This window comes from Rhinichthys klamathensis, unplaced genomic scaffold, assembly GCF_029890125.1.
Source record: "Rhinichthys klamathensis goyatoka isolate OS25496 unplaced genomic scaffold, OSU_Roscu_1.1 h1tg000599l_1, whole genome shotgun sequence".
NCBI lineage: Eukaryota > Metazoa > Chordata > Actinopteri > Cypriniformes > Leuciscidae > Rhinichthys > Rhinichthys klamathensis.
In genome coordinates, this window is record NW_026607054.1 from 1,092,143 (window position 1) to 1,111,775 (window position 19,633).

The 19,633-nt window shown below is 48.4% G+C and overlaps 1 protein-coding gene across 1 annotated transcript in view; it reads left to right on the forward strand.

The window, feature by feature from the left end:
• The first annotated feature begins 9,131 nt into the window (after positions 1-9,131).
• The window catches only part of chdh (choline dehydrogenase), a 42,514-nt gene continuing 32,012 nt past the window's right edge, over positions 9,132-19,633 (forward strand). Inside the window, exons 1-2 of the mRNA XM_056240448.1 lie at positions 9,132-9,156; positions 16,778-18,091. Of these exons, the coding sequence (XP_056096423.1) occupies positions 17,368-18,091 (724 nt within the window). The 5' untranslated portion in view covers positions 9,132-9,156; positions 16,778-17,367. The remainder of the gene's footprint in view (positions 9,157-16,777; positions 18,092-19,633) is intronic.

A 19,633-nucleotide genomic window follows, 5' to 3' on the forward strand; every position in this document is an offset into this window, starting at 1 on the left:
GAGTTATGAGGGAGGAGTGGGGAGCTTGCAGAGGAGTTATGAGGGAGGAGTGGGGAGCTTGCAGAGGAGTTATGAGGGAGGACTGAGGAGCTTCCAGAGGAGTTATGAGGGAGGACTGAGGAGCTTCCAGAGGAGTTATGAGGGAGGAGTGAGGAGCTTCCAGAGGAGTTATGAGGGAGGAGTGGGGAGCTTCCAGAGGAGTTATGAGGGAGGACTAAGGAGCTTCCAGAGGAGTTATGAGGGAGGAGTGGGGAGCTTGCAGAGGAGTTATGAGGGAGGAGTGGGGAGCTTGCAGAGGAGTTATGAGCGAGGACTGAGGAGCTTCCAGAGGAGTTATGAGGGAGGACTGAGGAGCTTCCAGAGGAGTTATGAGGGAGGAGTGGGGAGCTTCCAGAGGAGTTATGAGGGAGGACTGAGGAGCTTCCAGAGGAGTTATGAGGGAGGACTGAGGAGCTTCCAGAGGAGTTATGAGGGAGGACTGAGGAGCTTCCAGAGGAGTTATGAGGGAGGAGTGAGGAGCTTCCAGAGGAGTTATGAGGGAGGACTGAGGAGCTTCTAGAGGAGTTATGAGGGAGGAGTGAGGAGCTTCCAGAGGAGTTATGAGGGAGGACTGAGGAGCTTCCAGGGGAGTTATGAGGGAGGAGTGAGGAGCTTTCCAGAGGAGTTATGAGGGAGGACTGAGGAGCTTCCAGAGGAGTTATGAGGGAGGACTGAGGAGCTTGCAGAGGAGTTATGAGGGAGGACTGAGGAGCTTGCAGAGGAGTTATGAGGGAGGAGTGGGGAGCTTCCAGAGGAGTTATGAGGGAGGACTGAGGACCTTCCAGAGGAGTTATGAGGGAGGACTGAGGAGCTTCCAGAGGAGTTATGAGGGAGGAGTAGGGAGCTTCCAGAGGAGTTATGAGGGAGGACTGAGGAGCTTCCAGAGGAGTTATGAGGGAGGACTGAGGAGCTTCCAGAGGAGTTATAAGGGAGGACTGAGAAGCTTCCAGAGGAGTTATGAGGGAGGACTGAGGAGCTTCCAGAGGAGTTATGAGCGAGGAGTGAGGAGCTTCCAGAGGAGTTATGAGGGAGGAGTGAGGAGCTTCCAGAGGAGTTATGAGGGAGGACTGAGGAGCTTCCAGAGGAGTTATGAGCGAGGACTGAGGAGCTTGCAGAGGAGTTATGAGCGAGGAGTGAGGAGCTTCCAGAGGAGTTATGAGGGAGGAGTGAGGAGCTTCCAGAGGAGTTATGAGCGAGGACTGAGGAGCTTCCAGAGGAGTTATGAGGGAGGAGTGAGGAGCTTCCAGAGGAGTTATGAGGGAGGACTGAGGAGCTTCCAGAGGAGTTATGAGGGAGGACTGAGGAGCTTCCAGAGGAGTTATGAGGGAGGACTGAGGAGCTTCCAGAGGAGTTATGAGGGAGGAGTGAGGAGCTTCCAGAGGAGTTATGAGGGAGGACTGAGGAGCTTCCAGAGGAGTTATGAGGGAGGACTGAGGAGCTTCCAGAAGAGTTATGAGGGAGGACTGAGGAGCTTCCAGAGGAGTTATGAGGGAAGAGTGGGGAGCTTCCAGAGGAGTTATGAGCGAGGACTGAGGAGCTTCCAGAGGAGTTATGAGGGAGGACTGAGGAGCTTCCAGAGGAGTTATGAGGGAGGAGTGAGGAGCTTCCAGAGGAGTTATGAGGGAGGACTGAGGAGCTTCCAGAGGAGTTATGAGGGAGGACTGAGGAGCTTCCAGAGGAGTTATGAGGGAAGAGTGAGGAGCTTCCAGAGGAGTTATGAGCGAGGAGTGAGGAGCTTCCAGAGGAGTTATGAGGGAGGACTGAGGAGCTTCCAGAGGAGTTATGAGGGAAGAGTGGGGAGCTTCCAGAGGAGTTATGAGGGAGGAGTGAGGAGCTTCCAGAGGAGTTATGAGGGAGGAGTGGGGAGCTTTTAGAGGAGTTATGAGGGAGGAGTGAGAAGCTTCCAGAGGAGTTATGAGGGAGGAGTGGGGAGCTTCCAGAGGAGTTATGAGGGAGGAGTGGGGAGCTTCCAGAGGAGTTATGAGGGAGGACTGAGGAGCTTCCAGAGGAGTTATGAGGGAGGACTGAGGAGCTTCCAGAGGAGTTATGAGGGAAGAGTGGGGAGCTTCCAGAGGAGTTATGAGCGAGGACTGAGGAGCTTCCAGAGGAGTTATGAGGGAGGACTGAGGAGCTTCCAGAGGAATTATGAGGGAGGACTGAGGAGCTTCCAGAGGAGTTATGAGGGAGGAGTGGGGAGCTTCCAGAGGAGTTATGAGCGAGGACTGAGGAGCTTCCAGAGGAGTTATGAGCGAGGAGCTTCCAGAGGAGTTATGAGGGAGGAGTGGGGAGCTTGCAGAGGAGTTATGAGGGAGGAGTGAGGAGCTTCCAGAGGAGTTATGAGGGAGGAGTGGGGAGCTTCCAGAGGAGTTATGAGGGAGGAGTGGGGAGCTTGCAGAGGAGTTATGAGGGAGGAGTGAGGAGCTTCCAGAGGAGTTATGAGGGAGGAGTGGGGAGCTTTTAGAGGAGTTATGAGGGAGGAGTGAGAAGCTTCCAGAGGAGTTATGAGGGAGGACTGAGGAGCTTCCAGAGGAGTTATGAGGGAGGAGTGAGGAGCTTCCAGAGGAGTTATGAGGGAGGAGTGGGGAGCTTTTAGAGGAGTTATGAGGGAGGAGTGAGAAGCCTCCAGAGGAGTTATGAGGGAGGAGTGGGGAGCTTCCAGAGGAGTTTTGAGGGAGGAGCCGGGAGCTTTTAGAGGAGTTATGAGGGAGGAGTGAGAAGCTTCCAGAGGAGTTATGAGGGAGGAGTGGGGAGCTTCCAGAGGAGTTATGAGGGAGGAGTGAGGAGCTTCCAGAGGAGTTATGAGGGAGGAGTGAGGAGCTTGCAGAGGAGTTATGAGGGAGGAGTGAGGAGCTTCCAGAGGAGTTATGAGGGAGGAGTGAGGAGCTTGCAGAGGAGTCATGAGGGAGGAGTGAGAAGCTTCCAGAGGAGTTATGAGGGAGGAGTGGGGAGCTTCCAGAGGAGTTATGAGGGAGGAGTGAGGAGCTTGCAGAGGAGTTATGAGGGAGGAGTGAGAAGCTTCCAGAGGAGTTATGAGGGAGGACTGAGGAGCTTTTAGAGGAGTTATGAGGGAGGAGTGAGAAGCTTCCAGAGGAGTTATGAGGGAGGAGTGGGGAGCTTCCAGAGGAGTTATGAGGGAGGAGTGGGGAGCTTCCAGAGGAGTTATGAGGGAGGAGTGGGGAGCTTTTAGAGGAGTTATGAGGGAGGAGTGGGGAGCTTCCAGAGGAGTTATGAGGGAGGAGTGGGGAGCTTCCAGAGGAGTTATGAGGGAGGAGTGGGGAGCTTTTAGAGGAGTTATGAGGGAGGAATGGGGAGCTTCCAGAGGAGTTATGAGGGAGGAGTGAGGAGCTTCCAGAGGAGTTATGAGGGAGGACTGAGGAGCTTTTAGAGGAGTTATGAGGGAGGAATGGGGAGCTTTTAGAGGAGTTATGAGGGAGGAGTGGGGAGCTTTTAGAGGAGTTATGAGGGAGGAGTGGGGAGCTTCCAGAGGAGTTATGAGGGAGGAGTGGGGAGCTTTTAGAGGAGTTATGAGGGAGGAGTGAGAAGCTTCCAGAGGAGTTATGAGGGAGGTGTGGGGAGCTTCCAGAGGAGTTATGAGCGAGGAGCTTCCAGAGGAGTTATGAGGGAGGACTGAGGAGCTTCCAGAGGAGTTATGAGGGAGGACTGAGGAGCTTCCAGGGGAGTTATGAGCGAGGACTGAGGAGCTTCCAGAGGAGTTATGAGGGAGGACTGAGGAGCTTCCAGAGGAGTTATGAGGGAGGACTGAGGAGCTTCCAGAGGAGTTATGAGGGAGGACTGAGGAGCTTCCAGAGGAGTTATGAGCGAGGAGTGAGGAGCTTCCAGAGGAGTTATGAGGGAGGACTGAGGAGCTTCCAGAGGAGTTATGAGGGAGGAATGGGGAGCTTCCAGAGGAGTTATGAGGGAGGAGTGAGGAGCTTCCAGAGGAGTTATGAGGGAGGAGTGAGGAGCTTCCAGAGGAGTTATGAGGGAGGAGTGGGGAGCTTTTAGAGGAGTTATGAGGGAGGAGTGGGGAGCTTTTAGAGGAGTTATGAGGGAGGAGTCGGGAGCTTCCAGAGGAGTTATGAGGGAGGAGTGAGGAGCTTGCAGAGGAGTTATGAGGGAGGAGTGAGGAGCTTCCAGAGGAGTTATGAGGGAGGAGTGAGAAGCTTCCAGAGGAGTTATGAGGGAGGACTGAGGAGCTTTTAGAGGAGTTATGAGGGAGGAGTGAGAAGCTTCCAGAGGAGTTATGAGGGAGGAGTGGGGAGCTTCCAGAGGAGTTATGAGGGAGGAGTGGGGAGCTTCCAGAGGAGTTATGAGGGAGGAGTGGGGAGCTTTTAGAGGAGTTATGAGGGAGGAGTGGGGAGCTTCCAGAGGAGTTATGAGGGAGGAGTGAGAAGCTTCCAGAGGAGTTATGAGGGAGGAGTGGGGAGCTTTTAGAGGAGTTATGAGGGAGGAGTGGGGAGCTTTTAGAGGAGTTATGAGGGAGGAGTGGGGAGCTTCCAGAGGAGTTATGAGGGAGGAGTGGGGAGCTTTTAGAGGAGTTATGAGGGAGGAGTGGGGAGCTTCCAGAGGAGTTATGAGGGAGGAGTGAGAAGCTTCCAGAGGAGTTATGAGGGAGGAGTGGGGAGCTTTTAGAGGAGTTATGAGGGAGGAGTGGGGAGCTTTTAGAGGAGTTATGAGGGAGGAATGGGGAGCTTTTAGAGGAGTTATGAGGGAGGAGTGGGGAGCTTTTAGAGGAGTTATGAGGGAGGAGTGGGGAGCTTCCAGAGGAGTTATGAGGGAGGAGTGGGGAGCTTTTAGAGGAGTTATGAGGGAGGAGTGGGGAGCTTCCAGAGGAGTTATGAGGGAGGAGTGAGAAGCTTCCAGAGGAGTTATGAGGGAGGAGTGGGGAGCTTTTAGAGGAGTTATGAGGGAGGAGTGGGGAGCTTTTAGAGGAGTTATGAGGGAGGAGTGGGGAGCTTCCAGAGGAGTTATGAGGGAGGAGTGGGGAGCTTTTAGAGGAGTTATGAGGGAGGAGTGGGGAGCTTCCAGAGGAGTTATGAGGGAGGAGTGAGAAGCTTCCAGAGGAGTTATGAGGGAGGAGTGGGGAGCTTTTAGAGGAGTTATGAGGGAGGAGTGGGGAGCTTTTAGAGGAGTTATGAGGGAGGAATGGGGAGCTTTTAGAGGAGTTATGAGGGAGGAGTGGGGAGCTTTTAGAGGAGTTATGAGGGAGGAGTGGGGAGCTTCCAGAGGAGTTATGAGGGAGGAGTGGGGAGCTTTTAGAGGAGTTATGAGGGAGGAGTGGGGAGCTTCCAGAGGAGTTATGAGCGAGGAGCTTCCAGAGGAGTTATGAGGGAGGACTGAGGAGCTTCCAGAGGAGTTATGAGGGAGGACTGAGGAGCTTCCAGAGGAGTTATGAGGGAGGACTGAGGAGCTTCCAGAGGAGTTATGAGGGAGGAGTGAGGAGCTTCCAGAGGAGTTATGAGGGAGGACTGAGGAGCTTCCAGAGGAGTTATGAGGGAGGACTGAGGAGCTTCCAGAGGAGTTATGAGGGAGGACTGAGGAGCTTCCAGAGGAGTTATGAGGGAGGAGTGAGGAGCTTCCAGAGGAGTTATGAGGGAGGACTGAGGAGCTTCCAGAGGAGTTATGAGGGAGGACTGAGGAGCTTCCAGAGGAGTTATGAGGGAGGACTGAGGAGCTTCCAGAGGAGTTATGAGGGAGGACTGTGGAGCTTCCAGAGGAGTTATGAGCGAGGACATGGGTAGCTATCCGGCTTGCTGCACTCCTCCCACTCCTCCTCTCACAGCACATCTCAAAGCCGAGTGTCACGAAACCCTCGTCCTCGGGCTAAAGTGGCTTATGCATTAGACTTAGAAATAAATGATTTTATCAATCTCAGTGGAAATGTCAATTTTCGTTTTTTCACTGTAAATTATACAATGACTTGTTCTTTTCACATCCAAAAACTGTAAATTTAACGGTATTGTAAAATTACATTAAATGTATGGTTAGATCTATTACAGTTATTCTCCGTGTAGTTTTCCACCGTAGCTCCTAACCCTAACCTAGTCTTTCACCGTTAAAATCACAATGCTTTTTTAGTAAAAATTATTCATTCATACTCATTCATATTAAAAATTAAATCTTGTTAAAGCAACACCAAGTAACTTTTCCTCAGCGGTCGCCCTACAGGTTGGAAGCAGAATTGTCCATTAAGGCCATTGCACACTGAGTCCGATGCGTATTTATTAAACCTTTGCGGGAAAAAACGCACAAAAATACAAAATGGATTCGTCAAGCAGTAAGGATGATTTTGTTACCCTCTCTCTTATTGAAATGAGAATAGAGAGATAATTTTGGGTCCATCCAATCCTGAAATTGCGCCGAGAGGAAGGAGAGTTCCGCTTCCTTATCAAGGAGTTGCGAATTTATCCCGAGCCGAGCGATTCAAAATTTACTTCAGAATGTCAGTGGAACAGTTTGATGCTTTGCCACATATTAAAAAGAAGACCACCAATTTCTGTGAACCAATCGATCCTGAACAGAGACTGGCAGTATGTCTAAGCAGATGGACACACACACACACACACACGGGCACACGGGCACACGCGCGGCCCGGTGGAAGCAGACAGAACAGCTGTATAGGCTACAGGTTATATGCCTATATTGTACCCAAATAATACATTAGTTATCGAATTGGCTGCTCAATCACACCTTAATCGATCCGAAATTTCGATCTGATTGAAAGGGGAGGTTTATTCCTTTTCTAATCCGATCGAGAGAACATGTAAACACTTGATCGAATTGAAAACCGAAACTGAAAGGACTGCGCATGTGCAATGATGTGCGGAACGAGCTCCCCCAGCCCTGAATTGTCAAAAAACCTCTCAAAATGCTGGCTGTGGATGCGAAAAACGCAAAAAAAAAAGTTTCGGAGGCGGTGTGCAAGCGTGATTGACATAACTTGAGGTTGAATTTTTTTTTTAACGTGCGAAAATTCCGGATGCAAATTTCGGACTCAGTGTGCAATGGCCTTTACTGCTGTCGTAAATAATTTAGCCTACCGCAGCCTACGGTCGCACGCGCACGCTCGCTGTTTATCCAGCGCCGGCTTTGGAATCAACAATGGCAGACATCCCAACCTGCAAGAAGTCATTTCAGGGAGGTATATCTTGGTGACTGGATTGTTGACGGGGGGGGGGGGCGGGTTGACTAGCTTTCGTGAGGCACACTGGCAAGGTCTCTCGCTCTCTCCCTCTCTGCCGTGCTCGCGCAGTGTGTTCTGTCCCGCATGCGCGCTCTAGATTCCGGGAGATTTGAACTAATTTGCGGGCATCAGGGAGACGCTATCAATATGCAGGAGACTCCCAGGCCACAGACAATTTGAGGAAGTGGTGGGGGAAGTGACGTATGCCGTAAAGCAGTCGAGTTTTGTAGTTCTTTTTGTGCTCGGGTTACTACCCGAAACCCGAAGTTACATAGTGCAAGTAAAAGCAATACAGACCACGCCAAGCTATGGCAGACGTGTCATTTAACCTATTGTAAGTCGATGTACCATCACAAGGGTCTTGGAAATATATTATGAAGGTTGAAAACTAGTGTTACTTTAAACATGTGGTGTATAAGAAAAAGAAAAAATATGGGTATGATTATTTTGATTATTCTTGTATGTTTTTTTGTATGATTAATCCTTTCAAACATATTATTCTTGAATTGATCCATTTATGCTTTTTGTCTATTGTATCTTTTAATATCATATACTCATAGTCATACTCATATTCATGTGTTCTATTCAGTCCAGACATTTAGTTTACTTCTACTCTGACAAATGTACGTCTATTCGTGGGCTAGACATGATAGGCTCTCTGTGTTTTCCGTTTTCTGCTCAGTGTGGTGTCTTGTTTAGTTTCACAGAGATGGTTATCTTACCTGGAATTCAGGTACAGCTGTATTTGCTCACGGTCTAGACATGATGGAAATACGTATTTGGCAATTTCTGCGTCTTAGTAGTTCACACAGAAAAACGGTAAAGGCGCGTGCAGTGGGATGGGGGAACGAAGGTCTCGAGACGCGTCTTTTAAAAGTTGAACTTATTTTAACTTGAGTGCCGCCGCTGCCGCGTATTTAGAACGTCGTGTCGCGCGAGACGCTGCAAAAGACGCGAGACTTGTACATTGACAAATAAAGCGTGATTTTCCGCTACAGGATGAGAGCGAGAATGATTAATTACAAAAACGATTATTTATTTTATTATTTTATTTTGGTTATTTTTTCAGTAACTGTTGGTAGTTTCATTTAGTTTTAGTTTTCCATTTATGTTGAAACGTCCAATTTATTTCAGTTTACGAAAATATTTTTTGAATAATAGTCTTAGTTTCAGTTTCAGTTTTTGTTTATGAAAGTAACCTTGGTACTAAACTGCAGTGAAGCAAACCGAGCCAAAGTCGAGTCGTGACACCATTTCAACCATACTGGTTTAACCTACCAAATCAGCGATGGGCTCTTTTATTTATTCAGACTTATTCCGCCATTGTATTCGCCATATGTTTATTTGATTATTGTGATGTCAAATGCTGTTGAACACCCACAAGTCCTGATTCTGCTTTAATTGGCCTATAATTTATTGCACTTTTGCCTGTTTTAGCTCTTGAGTATTTTAGAAGACATTTGTCAGATTTTATGACATAGGCTAAACACAAATTTAGTTCATATTTAGTTTTTTTCATTATAATTATTTTTAAAATGGCTTTGCTGCAGTAAATTGCGGCGTCTGCATCTGAAATAGTTCCACTGGTGAATGTGTTTCAATTTTCATTCTTAATACTTCTCATAATTTTTAAGTTTAATTTTTAGGATACATTTTCGTATTATAAGACTGTAATTCTTGGACAACAGTGGGTAAAACAAAATAAACAATCATATGTCCAGACCAGCTTGTTTCTGTTGATGCATGAGCGCACTGAGGAGAACAGCCGAGTGTGGGAGGGGCTACACGCCACGCCCATCACTCTCATACCACGCCCATAGCGCGAGCGGCGCCAGTCTGTGGGCGGGGCTTCAGTCGGAGTCCTTCACTTCGCTGCAGGTCAGCTGTGTGTGTGTGTGTGTGTGTGTGTGGGGAGAGAGAGCACTGACTGCACGGTAAGCTGTTATTTTGTCTAGTTACTTAACTTCATGGTTTTAACTGTGCATGCCTCGCTTACAAAGCAGTCTCGCGGGATTATCAGCTCAAAGTCTGATGTTTTAAAGGGAAAGTTGCGCATCAACGCCTATTGAAACTAATGTTTCACACTCACGCCTGGAATCTCTTGTGTTTTGAGTGTTCTCTCGTTAAACAACTCAAAACCGTCGACAAAGCAGAACATTTATCAATAAAAACTGTAAGAGTGAATGCCTGGACTTGTCTTGTGAATCATTGATGAGATTTCAACAAGTCAAACAATCCTGCAGGAATTTGCACAAGATCGCCGGAGTCTCATCGAGTCCTGAAGGATCGAGTCTAACACAAAGCCTGGGTTTGTGTGTTTGTGTGTTTGTAGGCCTACGAGTAACGAGTTCTGATGAACATTACAACATCTAATGGAAGTTTGTGAACTTGTGAACTTTAATTTGAAGAATTCTAGTTTATCTGGTGCAATCTTGTTCTTCAATGATGTTTCGGGTGAAACTGAAGCTTGTTTGACAGCTACTCAACACTATCAGGACAGTCACATTACTCGCACATTAAACCATTCAGAATAAATCATTAACAGGCTACACTATTCTTCAGTTCTAGTGTTGTGGTTCTTATTCAAATACTAAAAGTTTGCTTGCGTTAGCCTTGCCTAAATCAACTATTATTGATCCTTATTATAATAATCAGTATAATATCGAATATATAATGTAGCAGCACATAAACAGAAACACTACGGAAGCTGTGTAGTGATGTTGGCATCAGAAACCACAACTATGCGTTTCATAATTAATCAAAATCACACAATCTTGCTGTCCTGAATATTAGCACTGAATGGATCGTAATGCAACTGTTCTGACATTCAGAACAACAAGACTGTGTGAGTGTTATATTACTTTAATACAACAGTTCAATGGAGGTAATATTAAGAAACTGACATTTTAGAAACAATGGGTCTCATGCATTAATAATTGCGTGTATTTGTACGCACAGGAGAACTTCTCACGACAATCCTACGCCTTTCGTACGCACATGAATTTGTAAACCTCGTTCTGATGTTAGTGAATGAGTGTTGTAAATGAGCGGACACGTGTACAAGGTTAGCCATTTGCATAAAACACGCTCAAACATCTCCATATAATAGTACAGTCATTTTATGAAAAAAGGTTGAACAAATTGCAACAGAAGCAAACTCAACTGATTTTGTATCCTCAATATGTCCTGAGTAAGGAAAAAAAAGCCCCAAAGAATCCCATTAGGGGAAGACCCAAATATATCCCATTCATACGCCTATTCATTCTCTTTCTCACATGAAAAGGGTAAAAATTTTAACCTTTAGATATCATCATGAAAATCACTGAGTTGATTACTTACATCAAGACAAACAACAAAATGTATTACAAGTTTTTTTTAAATTGTTTGTTAACATGGACAAGCGGTGCATAATATAATTACATATGTGCTCATTTGCATAATTACCCAAACAGATCTAAACATTGGGTATAGCAGGTGAAAATGTTTTTTTTTTTTATCTTGTTGACATATAATAGTAAAAGACTTAATGTTAAGGTCTGAATGGAACCCATTTAGGCTACCCATGAACATTAATACAGGAAGAAGTACTTTAGAAACCAGCCTTTATTAATTATTATTGCAGAGATTGGGTTTGGGCATTGAGTGCATTGTGTATGTAACTAGATTTTTTGATCCAGACACTTTTTTCACCTACCTTTTGTCTTCTGCATTCTCCTTACCCATGTCTCCTGTTCTTCCCTCAGACTCATCCCCCAGAAACAGCCCCACTGACCCAGCCCCACTGACCCAGCCCCACTGACCCAGCCCCACTGACCCAGCCCCACTGACCCAGCCCCACTGACCCGGACCCACTGACCCGGACCCACTGACCCGGACCCACTGACCCAGCCCCACTGACCCAGCCCCACTGACCCGGACCCACTGACCCAGCCCCACTGACCCAGCCCCACTGACCCAGCCCCACTGACCCGGACCCACTGACCCGGACCCACTGACCCGGACCCACTGACCCGGACCCACTGACCCAGCCCCACTGACCCAGCCCCACTGACCCGGACCCACTGACCCAGCCCCACTGACCCAGCCCCACTGACCCGGACCCACTTACCCCTTTTCCACCAAAAACGAACTGGTTCGGAACTGGTGCTGGTTCAAAGTTGGTTCGGAGTTGGTTCAACTTGCGAACCTTCTCAGAACCTGTTTGTTTTTCCACTGACTAGAGCGCCCAGCGAACGACGTCGTTACGTCACTGTGTACGTCGCCATACATCTTAGCTAGAAACGCTTGCAAGTACAACATTACTTTGGGATTATCTCTAACTCGTGAACCAAGAAGGCTTTAAAAACAATTGAAATATGTAAGTCTTTTAATCTTTTCCTTTGATATGTAATCTTGATATGTAATCTTGTTATATGTAGTCTTGTCTTTTTTCCCCCCATTTATTTGTTCTATATTGTGACTGTTTTCTCCTTTGTTTACATAACGTTTTCAATAAAAAAAAACCTAAAAAAAAAACTAGAAACGCTTGCGCCAACTTCAAGCATAACAATTACAATGGCGGACTACATCGTGTTTCTGCAAATGTTTCTCCTGGCTTTGCGATCCTATATGTCAGAAAATATGTTATCTAAACCCGCCCCCAGCCCCCGACGTAAGCATGACGTGGTAAAAGAATGGTTCTAGTCCAGCAAAGAGTTGGTGCCGCTTTGGAACCAGTTTTCCTGGCCGAGAACCGGTTCTTTGGCTGTCGAAACACAAAGAACTGGTTCGCGCGCAGGCACCGGCTCCGAACCGGCTCTCAAAATGCGTTGGTGGAAAAGGGGTAACTGACCCAGACCCAGCAACTGACCCAGCCACTGACCCAGCCCCACTGACCGAGCCCCACTGACCCAGCCCCACTGACCCGGACCCACTGATCCAGCCCCACTGACCCAGCCCCACTGACCCGGACCCACTGACCCAGCCCCACTGACCCAGCCCCACTGACCCAGCCTCACTGACCGAGCCCCACTGACCGAGCCCCACTGACCCAGCCCCACTGACCCAGCCCCACTGACCGAGCCCCACTGACCGAGCCCCACTGACCCAGCCCCACTGACCCGGACCCACTGACCCAGCCCCACTGACCGAGCCCCACTGACCGAGCCCCACTGACCCAGCCCCACTGACCCAGCCCCACTGACCGAGCCCCACTGACCGAGCCCCACTGACCCAGCCCCACTGACCCGGACCCACTGACCCGGACCCACTGACCCAGCCCCACTGACCCAGCCCCACTGACCCGGACCCACTGACCCGGACCCACTGACCCGGACCCACTGACCCAGCCCCACTGACCCAGCCCCACTGACCCGGACCCACTTACCCCTTTTCCACCAAAAACGAACTGGTTCGGAACTGGTGCTGGTTCAAAGTTGGTTCGGAGTTGGTTCAACTTGCGAACCTTCTCAGAACCTGTTTGTTTTTCCACTGACTAGAGCGCCCAGCGAACGACGTCGTTACGTCACTGTGTACGTCGCCATACATCTTAGCTAGAAACGCTTGCAAGTACAACATTACTTTGGGATTATCTCTAACTCGTGAACCAAGAAGGCTTTAAAAACAATTGAAATATGTAAGTCTTTTAATCTTTTCCTTTGATATGTAATCTTGATATGTAATCTTGTTATATGTAGTCTTGTCTTTTTTCCCCCCATTTATTTGTTCTATATTGTGACTGTTTTCTCCTTTGTTTACATAACGTTTTCAATAAAAAAAAAACAAAAAAAAAAACTAGAAACGCTTGCGCCAACTTCAAGCATAACAATTACAATGGCGGACTACATCGTGTTTCTGCAAATGTTTCTCCTGGCTTTGCGATCCTATATGTCAGAAAATATGTTATCTAAACCCGCCCCCAGCCCCCGACGTAAGCATGACGTGGTAAAAGAATGGTTCTAGTCCAGCAAAGAGTTGGTGCCGCTTTGGAACCAGTTTTCCTGGCCGAGAACCGGTTCTTTGGCTGTCGAAACACAAAGAACTGGTTCGCGCGCAGGCACCGGCTCCGAACCGGCTCTCAAAATGCGTTGGTGGAAAAGGGGTAACTGACCCAGACCCAGCAACTGACCCAGCCACTGACCCAGCCCCACTGACCGAGCCCCACTGACCCAGCCCCACTGACCCGGACCCACTGATCCAGCCCCACTGACCCAGCCCCACTGACCCGGACCCACTGACCCAGCCCCACTGACCCAGCCCCACTGACCCAGCCTCACTGACCGAGCCCCACTGACCGAGCCCCACTGACCCAGCCCCACTGACCCAGCCCCACTGACCGAGCCCCACTGACCGAGCCCCACTGACCCAGCCCCACTGACCCGGACCCACTGACCCAGCCCCACTGACCCAGCCCCACTGACCCAGCCCCACTGACCCAGCCCCACAGACCCAGCCCCACAGACCCAGCCCCACTGACCCAGCCCCACAGACCCAGCCCCACAGACCCAGCCCCACAGACCAAGCCCCACTGACCCAGCCCCACTGACCCAGCCCCACAGACCCAGCCCCACTGACCCAGCCCCACTGACCCAGCCCCACAGACCCAGCCCCACTGACCCAGCCCCACTGACCCAGCCCCACAGACCAAGCCCCACTGACCCAGCCCCACTGACCCAGCCCCACTGACCCAGCCCCACTGACCCAGCCCCACTGACCCAGACCCACAGACCCAGCCCCACAGACCCAGCCCCACTGACCCAGCCCCACTGACCCAGCCCCACTGACCCAGCCCCACAGACCCAGCCCCACAGACCGAGCCCCACTGACCCAGCCCCACTGACCCAGCCCCACTGACCCGGACCCACTGACCCGGACCCACTGACCCAGCCCCACTGACCCAGCCCCACTGACCCAGCCCCACTGACCGAGCCCCACTGACCGAGCCCCACTGACCGAGCCCCACTGACCGAGCCCCACTGACCGAGCCCCACTGACCCAGCCCCACTGACCCAGCCCCACAGACCCAGCCCCACTGACCGAGCCCCACTGACCCAGCCCCACTGACCCAGCCCCACAGACCCAGCCCCACAGACCCAGCCCCACAGACCCAGCCCCACTGACCCAGCCCCACTGACCCAGCCCCACAGACCCAGCCCCACAGACCCAGCCCCACTGACCCAGCCCCACAGACCAAGCCCCACAGACCCAGCCCCACAGACCCAGCCCCACAGACCCAGCCCCACTGACCCAGCCCCACTGACCCAGCCCCACAGACCAAGCCCCACAGACCCAGCCCCACAGACCCAGCCCCACAGACCCAGCCCCACAGACCCAGCCCCACTGACCCAGCCCCACAGACCCAGCCCCACTGACCCAGCCCCACTGACCCAGCCCCAAACCCCATCTCTGCCATAATAATTAATAAAGGCTGGTTTCTAAAGTACCTCTTCCTGCATTAATGTTCATGGGTAGCCTAAATGGGTTCCATTCAGACCTTAATATTAAATAGTTTACTGTTATATGTCAACAAAATTCAACAAGACATTTTCACCTGCTATACCCAATGTTTAGATCTGTTTGGGTATTTATGCAAATTAGCACATATGTAATTATATTATGCACCATTTGTCCATGTTAACAAACAATTGCAAAAAACTTGTAATACATTTTGTTATTTGTCTTGATGTAAGTAATCAACTCAGTGATTTTCATGATGATATCTAAAGGTTAAACCTTTTACTCTTTTCATGTGAGAAAGAGAATGAATAGGCGTATGAATGGGATATATTTGGGTCTTTTTCTAAACTTTCCCCTAATGGGATTCTTCTGGGCTTTTTTCAGGACATATTGAGGATACAAAATCAGTTGAGTTTGCTTCTGTTGCAATTTGTTCAAGGTTGACCCCCATTTTGGCTTAAAATGACTGGAGTATAAGGGCTTTCCGCTCACTCCTCAAGCCTGACGTCCTCGAGTAAAGACAAGTGTGCCATTCTCTCCAGTGCTCACAATACACATCTCTACACTGACCCGTGTAAATTCTGTGTAACAGTCGTTAGCCGCTGTACACACACACGTTAATCTGCGTTGTTCAGAGAAACCTCACGGCTGAACCTATTAGCAGCCTTTCTTACTCTTTAACTGTGGTATAGGCCTATGATGGAAGGTATTTAAGATGAAAGTAAATTTTATTATTATTTTATTATATAATTTTATATATGGATTATAATACAATTATTGCAACATCAATATAATGGTAGTCGTGTTAGGGTGAAATATAACTTCTTAACACGATTATAAGGCCGTACAAAGTGCTTTTTGCGTGCGTGTGGTTTCAGTTGTTCCTATAATTTTTCGTAAATTTAGAATTAATTTTATTATGAAATTTTTGGCGAATCGTGATTTGTTCTTAAAATCGTCCGTACTCACATTTCACGCATGCTTAGTGAATGAGATATTGCCAGTTAACCTGTTAATTTGTGTGTTTTTGTTCTGCCAATGTAATTCTCCGTTACGCGTGTCTGAGAAACACAGCAGTGCTGCTTCATTCTGAATTGAATTGGTTGAGTGAATTACTCAATGGCTCACTTATAAAGATCCTGAATAAATCACTGCATTTGAATGAATCAGCTGAATGAATGATTCAATCACCGCTCATAAATCATTTGTTTCTGAACTGAATGGCTGAATGAATGACCCAGTTCCCACCGCACGGACAGACAGCCACAGACACGGCGCTGTGTTTTGCCGAATATCCCTGTCGGAACTTGTTTTCACCGATTGAATTTGGTGACTGTCAGCGTTGGCCTATAAAGACACTGTTTGCCATAAGAATGTAGTCTGCAGAAAGAGTCATTAAAGTCCCTGTGGTGTAAATCCAGCGTTTAATGTTGTTTATGTGTCTATGTGGTGTTTAATACGCTTTAAGACACACCATGTGTAAGTTCATAAGTCGACAGCATTGCTGAGTATTTTATGCTTAAAACTGCAGTGAACCAAAGACAGTCTCAAAAACACGGTTTGAAATCGCTGGTGTTTCTGACGTCACAAACGACCTTGTAACCAATCAGATCAACGTGTGATCGTCAACCAGTGGATCTCTGAGCTGAGTGAGTGAGTGGAGGCGGGGCTCATTTGCATATTCTTAGAACCACGCATACTAAATGAGCCGATAGATGAGTTTTAAGGGATGAAATTATTGAATACAGGGGGACTTTAATAACAACCCACCTCTAACAAACATAGACAAGCAGAGTTATACTATTACATCTGCCATTATCGGTTTACTGATGGTAGCTTTTGGATCAATCAGTTATAAAGAAAAATCAATAGCAATAGACGGTTTGTGTGATTGTAAACAGCGATGATGTATTTCGTGGGCAGAAAGTGACAGTTCTGCAGAATAACTTGGATATTGATTTGTTACCGACTAGAAGAAATCGGGTGTATTTCGTGGACATACATGTTTTACGTGTTTTTTAATAAATCCTTATTCTGTAATGACTGTAAAGTGTGGGAACCCAACCGCAACTGTATCCTGTGATGTGTTTAACGCAGTGTTCTCTGCCTTTGCTCCTCAAGCCCGCAGATGAGCATCAGTGATCTGTGATCTCCTTCAGATGAGCATCAGTGATCTGTGATCTCCGTCAGATGAGCATCAGTGATCTGTGATCTCCGTCAGATGAGCATCAGTGATCTGTGATCTCCGTCAGATGAGCTTCAGTGATCTGTGATCTCCTTCAGATGAGCATCAGTGATCTGTGATCTCCTTCAGATGAGCATCAGTGATCTGTGATCTCCGTCAGATGAGCATCAGTGATCTGTGATCTCCGTCAGATGAGCATCAGTGATCTGTGATCTCCGTCAGATGAGCATCAGTGATCTGTGATCTCCTTCAGATGAGCATCAGTGATCTGTGATCTCCGTCAGATGAGCTTCAGTGATCTGTGATCTCCTTCAGATGAGCATCAGTGATCTGTGATCTCCTTCAGATGAGCATCAGTGATCTGTGATCTCCTTCAGATGAGCATCAGTGATCTCCGTCAGATGAGCATCAGTGATCTGTGATCTCCGTCAGATGAGCTTCAGTGATCTGTGATCTCCTTCAGATGAGCTTCAGTGATCTGTGATCTCCTTCAGATGAGCATCAGTGATCTGTGATCTCCATCAGTATGTGGTGTTTCTCGTCATCTACGAGGCTCTCGTCTCTTCGCAGGAGCATCGGCATCCCACACACATGTGCAGCGCTCAAACAAACCCCCGTCCGTCAGCACAGGTCCAGCAGTACGACAGTGGAGAAGAGCACCGAGTCCTACAGTTATGTGATCGTCGGAGCTGGGTCTGCCGGCTGTGTTCTGGCCAACCGTCTGTCGGAGAACCCGTCGGAGTCGGTGCTGCTTCTGGAAGCCGGACCCAAAGACAAGCATCTGGGAAGCACTCGCCTGTCCTGGAAGATCCACATGCCCGCCGCTCTGACCTATAACCTCTGTGACGACAGCTACAACTGGTTTTACCACACACTGCCTCAGGCACACATGGAGGACAGGGTGATGTACTGGCCCCGGGGTCGGGTTTGGGGCGGCTCGTCCTCGCTCAATGCCATGGTGTACATCCGGGGCAACGCCGAGGACTATAACCGCTGGCAGCGCGAGGGCGCCGAGGGCTGGGACTACGACCACTGCCTGCCGTACTTCCGGAAGGCTCAGACTCACGAGCTCGGGCCGGACCGGTACCGGGGAGGAGACGGCCCACTGCATGTGACCCGAGGGAAGACGGATCACCCTCTACACCACGCGTTCATCTCAGCGGGCCAGCAGGCCGGATACCCCTTCACCGAGGACATGAACGGCTTCCAGCAGGAGGGAGTGGGCTGGATGGACATGACCATACACAGAGGTAAACTTCAGGACCTGGGAATTAGTTCACCCAAAAAAAGTCATTTACTCACCCTCACGTGTTCCAAACCTTCCCAAACACAAAGACTTTATGATTGTGTGTATATTTGACCATTCAGGTGCAATAAGCCGCGATCGAGAACTGATTTCTTGATTGCATGCTGTGCGGATCGGGTGTCTGTCAGTCAGCGCACGAGTCAATCGTTGAATTCGTTTTTCATGCCTTATTGTGCTTAAAGGGATAGTTCACGCCAAAATGAAAATTCTGTCAGTAATTACTCACCCTCATGTTGTGCCAACCCCGCAAGACTTTAGTTAATCATCGGGACACAAATTAAGATATTTTTGATTAAATCTGAGAGCTGGATCACTCCTCCATAGGCTTCTAAGGGATTGAAACCTGCCGGCCCAGAAAAGTTAAAGACATCGTTAAAATAGTCGGAGTGACTACAGTGGCTCTATCTTTAAGTTTATCAAGCGACGAGAATTTTGTGCGCAAAAAACAAACAAAAAAAACGACTTTATTCAACTCTTCATGTTCTTCTCTTTGGGCCTCGAGATAGTTCACGTAGTGTAACAGCGCAGCGCTTTTGTGTTGTACGTCACACGTAGGCTCACTATTTGCCGACGCTGGTCATGTGTGTGATGCGTGTAATGTACAACCTAGAAGCGCTGCGCTGTTACACTACGTGAACTATCTCGAGGCCCAAAGAGAAGAACATGAAGAGTTGAATAAAGTCGTTATTTTTGTTTGTTTTTTACGCACAAAATTCTCGTCGCAAAAATGACTCATGACCTGAGGAATAACTCATGACCTGAGGAATAACTCATGACCTGAGGAATAACTCATGACCTGAGGAATAACTCATGATCTGAGGAATAACTCATGACTCATGATCTGAGGAATAACTCATGACTCATGATCTGAGGAATAACTCATGACTCATGATCTGAGGAATAACTCATGACTCATGATCTGAGGAATAACTCATGACTCATGATCTGAGGAATAACTCATGACTCATGATCTGAGGAATAACTCATGACTCATGATCTGAGGAATAACTCATGACTCATGACCTGAGGAATAACTCATGACTCATGATCTGAGGAATAACTCATGACTCATGATCTGAGGAATAACTCATGACTCATGATCTGAGGAATAACTCATGACTCATGATCTGAGGAATAACTCATGACTCATGATCTGAGGAATAACTCATGACTCATGATCTGAGGAATAACTCATGACCTGAGGAATGACTCATGACCTGAGGAATAACTCATGACCTGAGGAACAACTCATGACCTGAGGAATGACTCATGATCTGAGGAATAACTCATGACCTGTGGAATAACTCATGACCTGAGGAATAACTCATGATCTGAGGAATAACTCATGACTCATGATCTGAGGAATAACTCATGACTCATGACCTGAGGAATAACTCATGACCTGAGGAATAACTCATGACCTGAGGAATAAGGAATAACTCATGACCTGAGGAATAACTCATGATCTGAGGAATAAGGAATAACT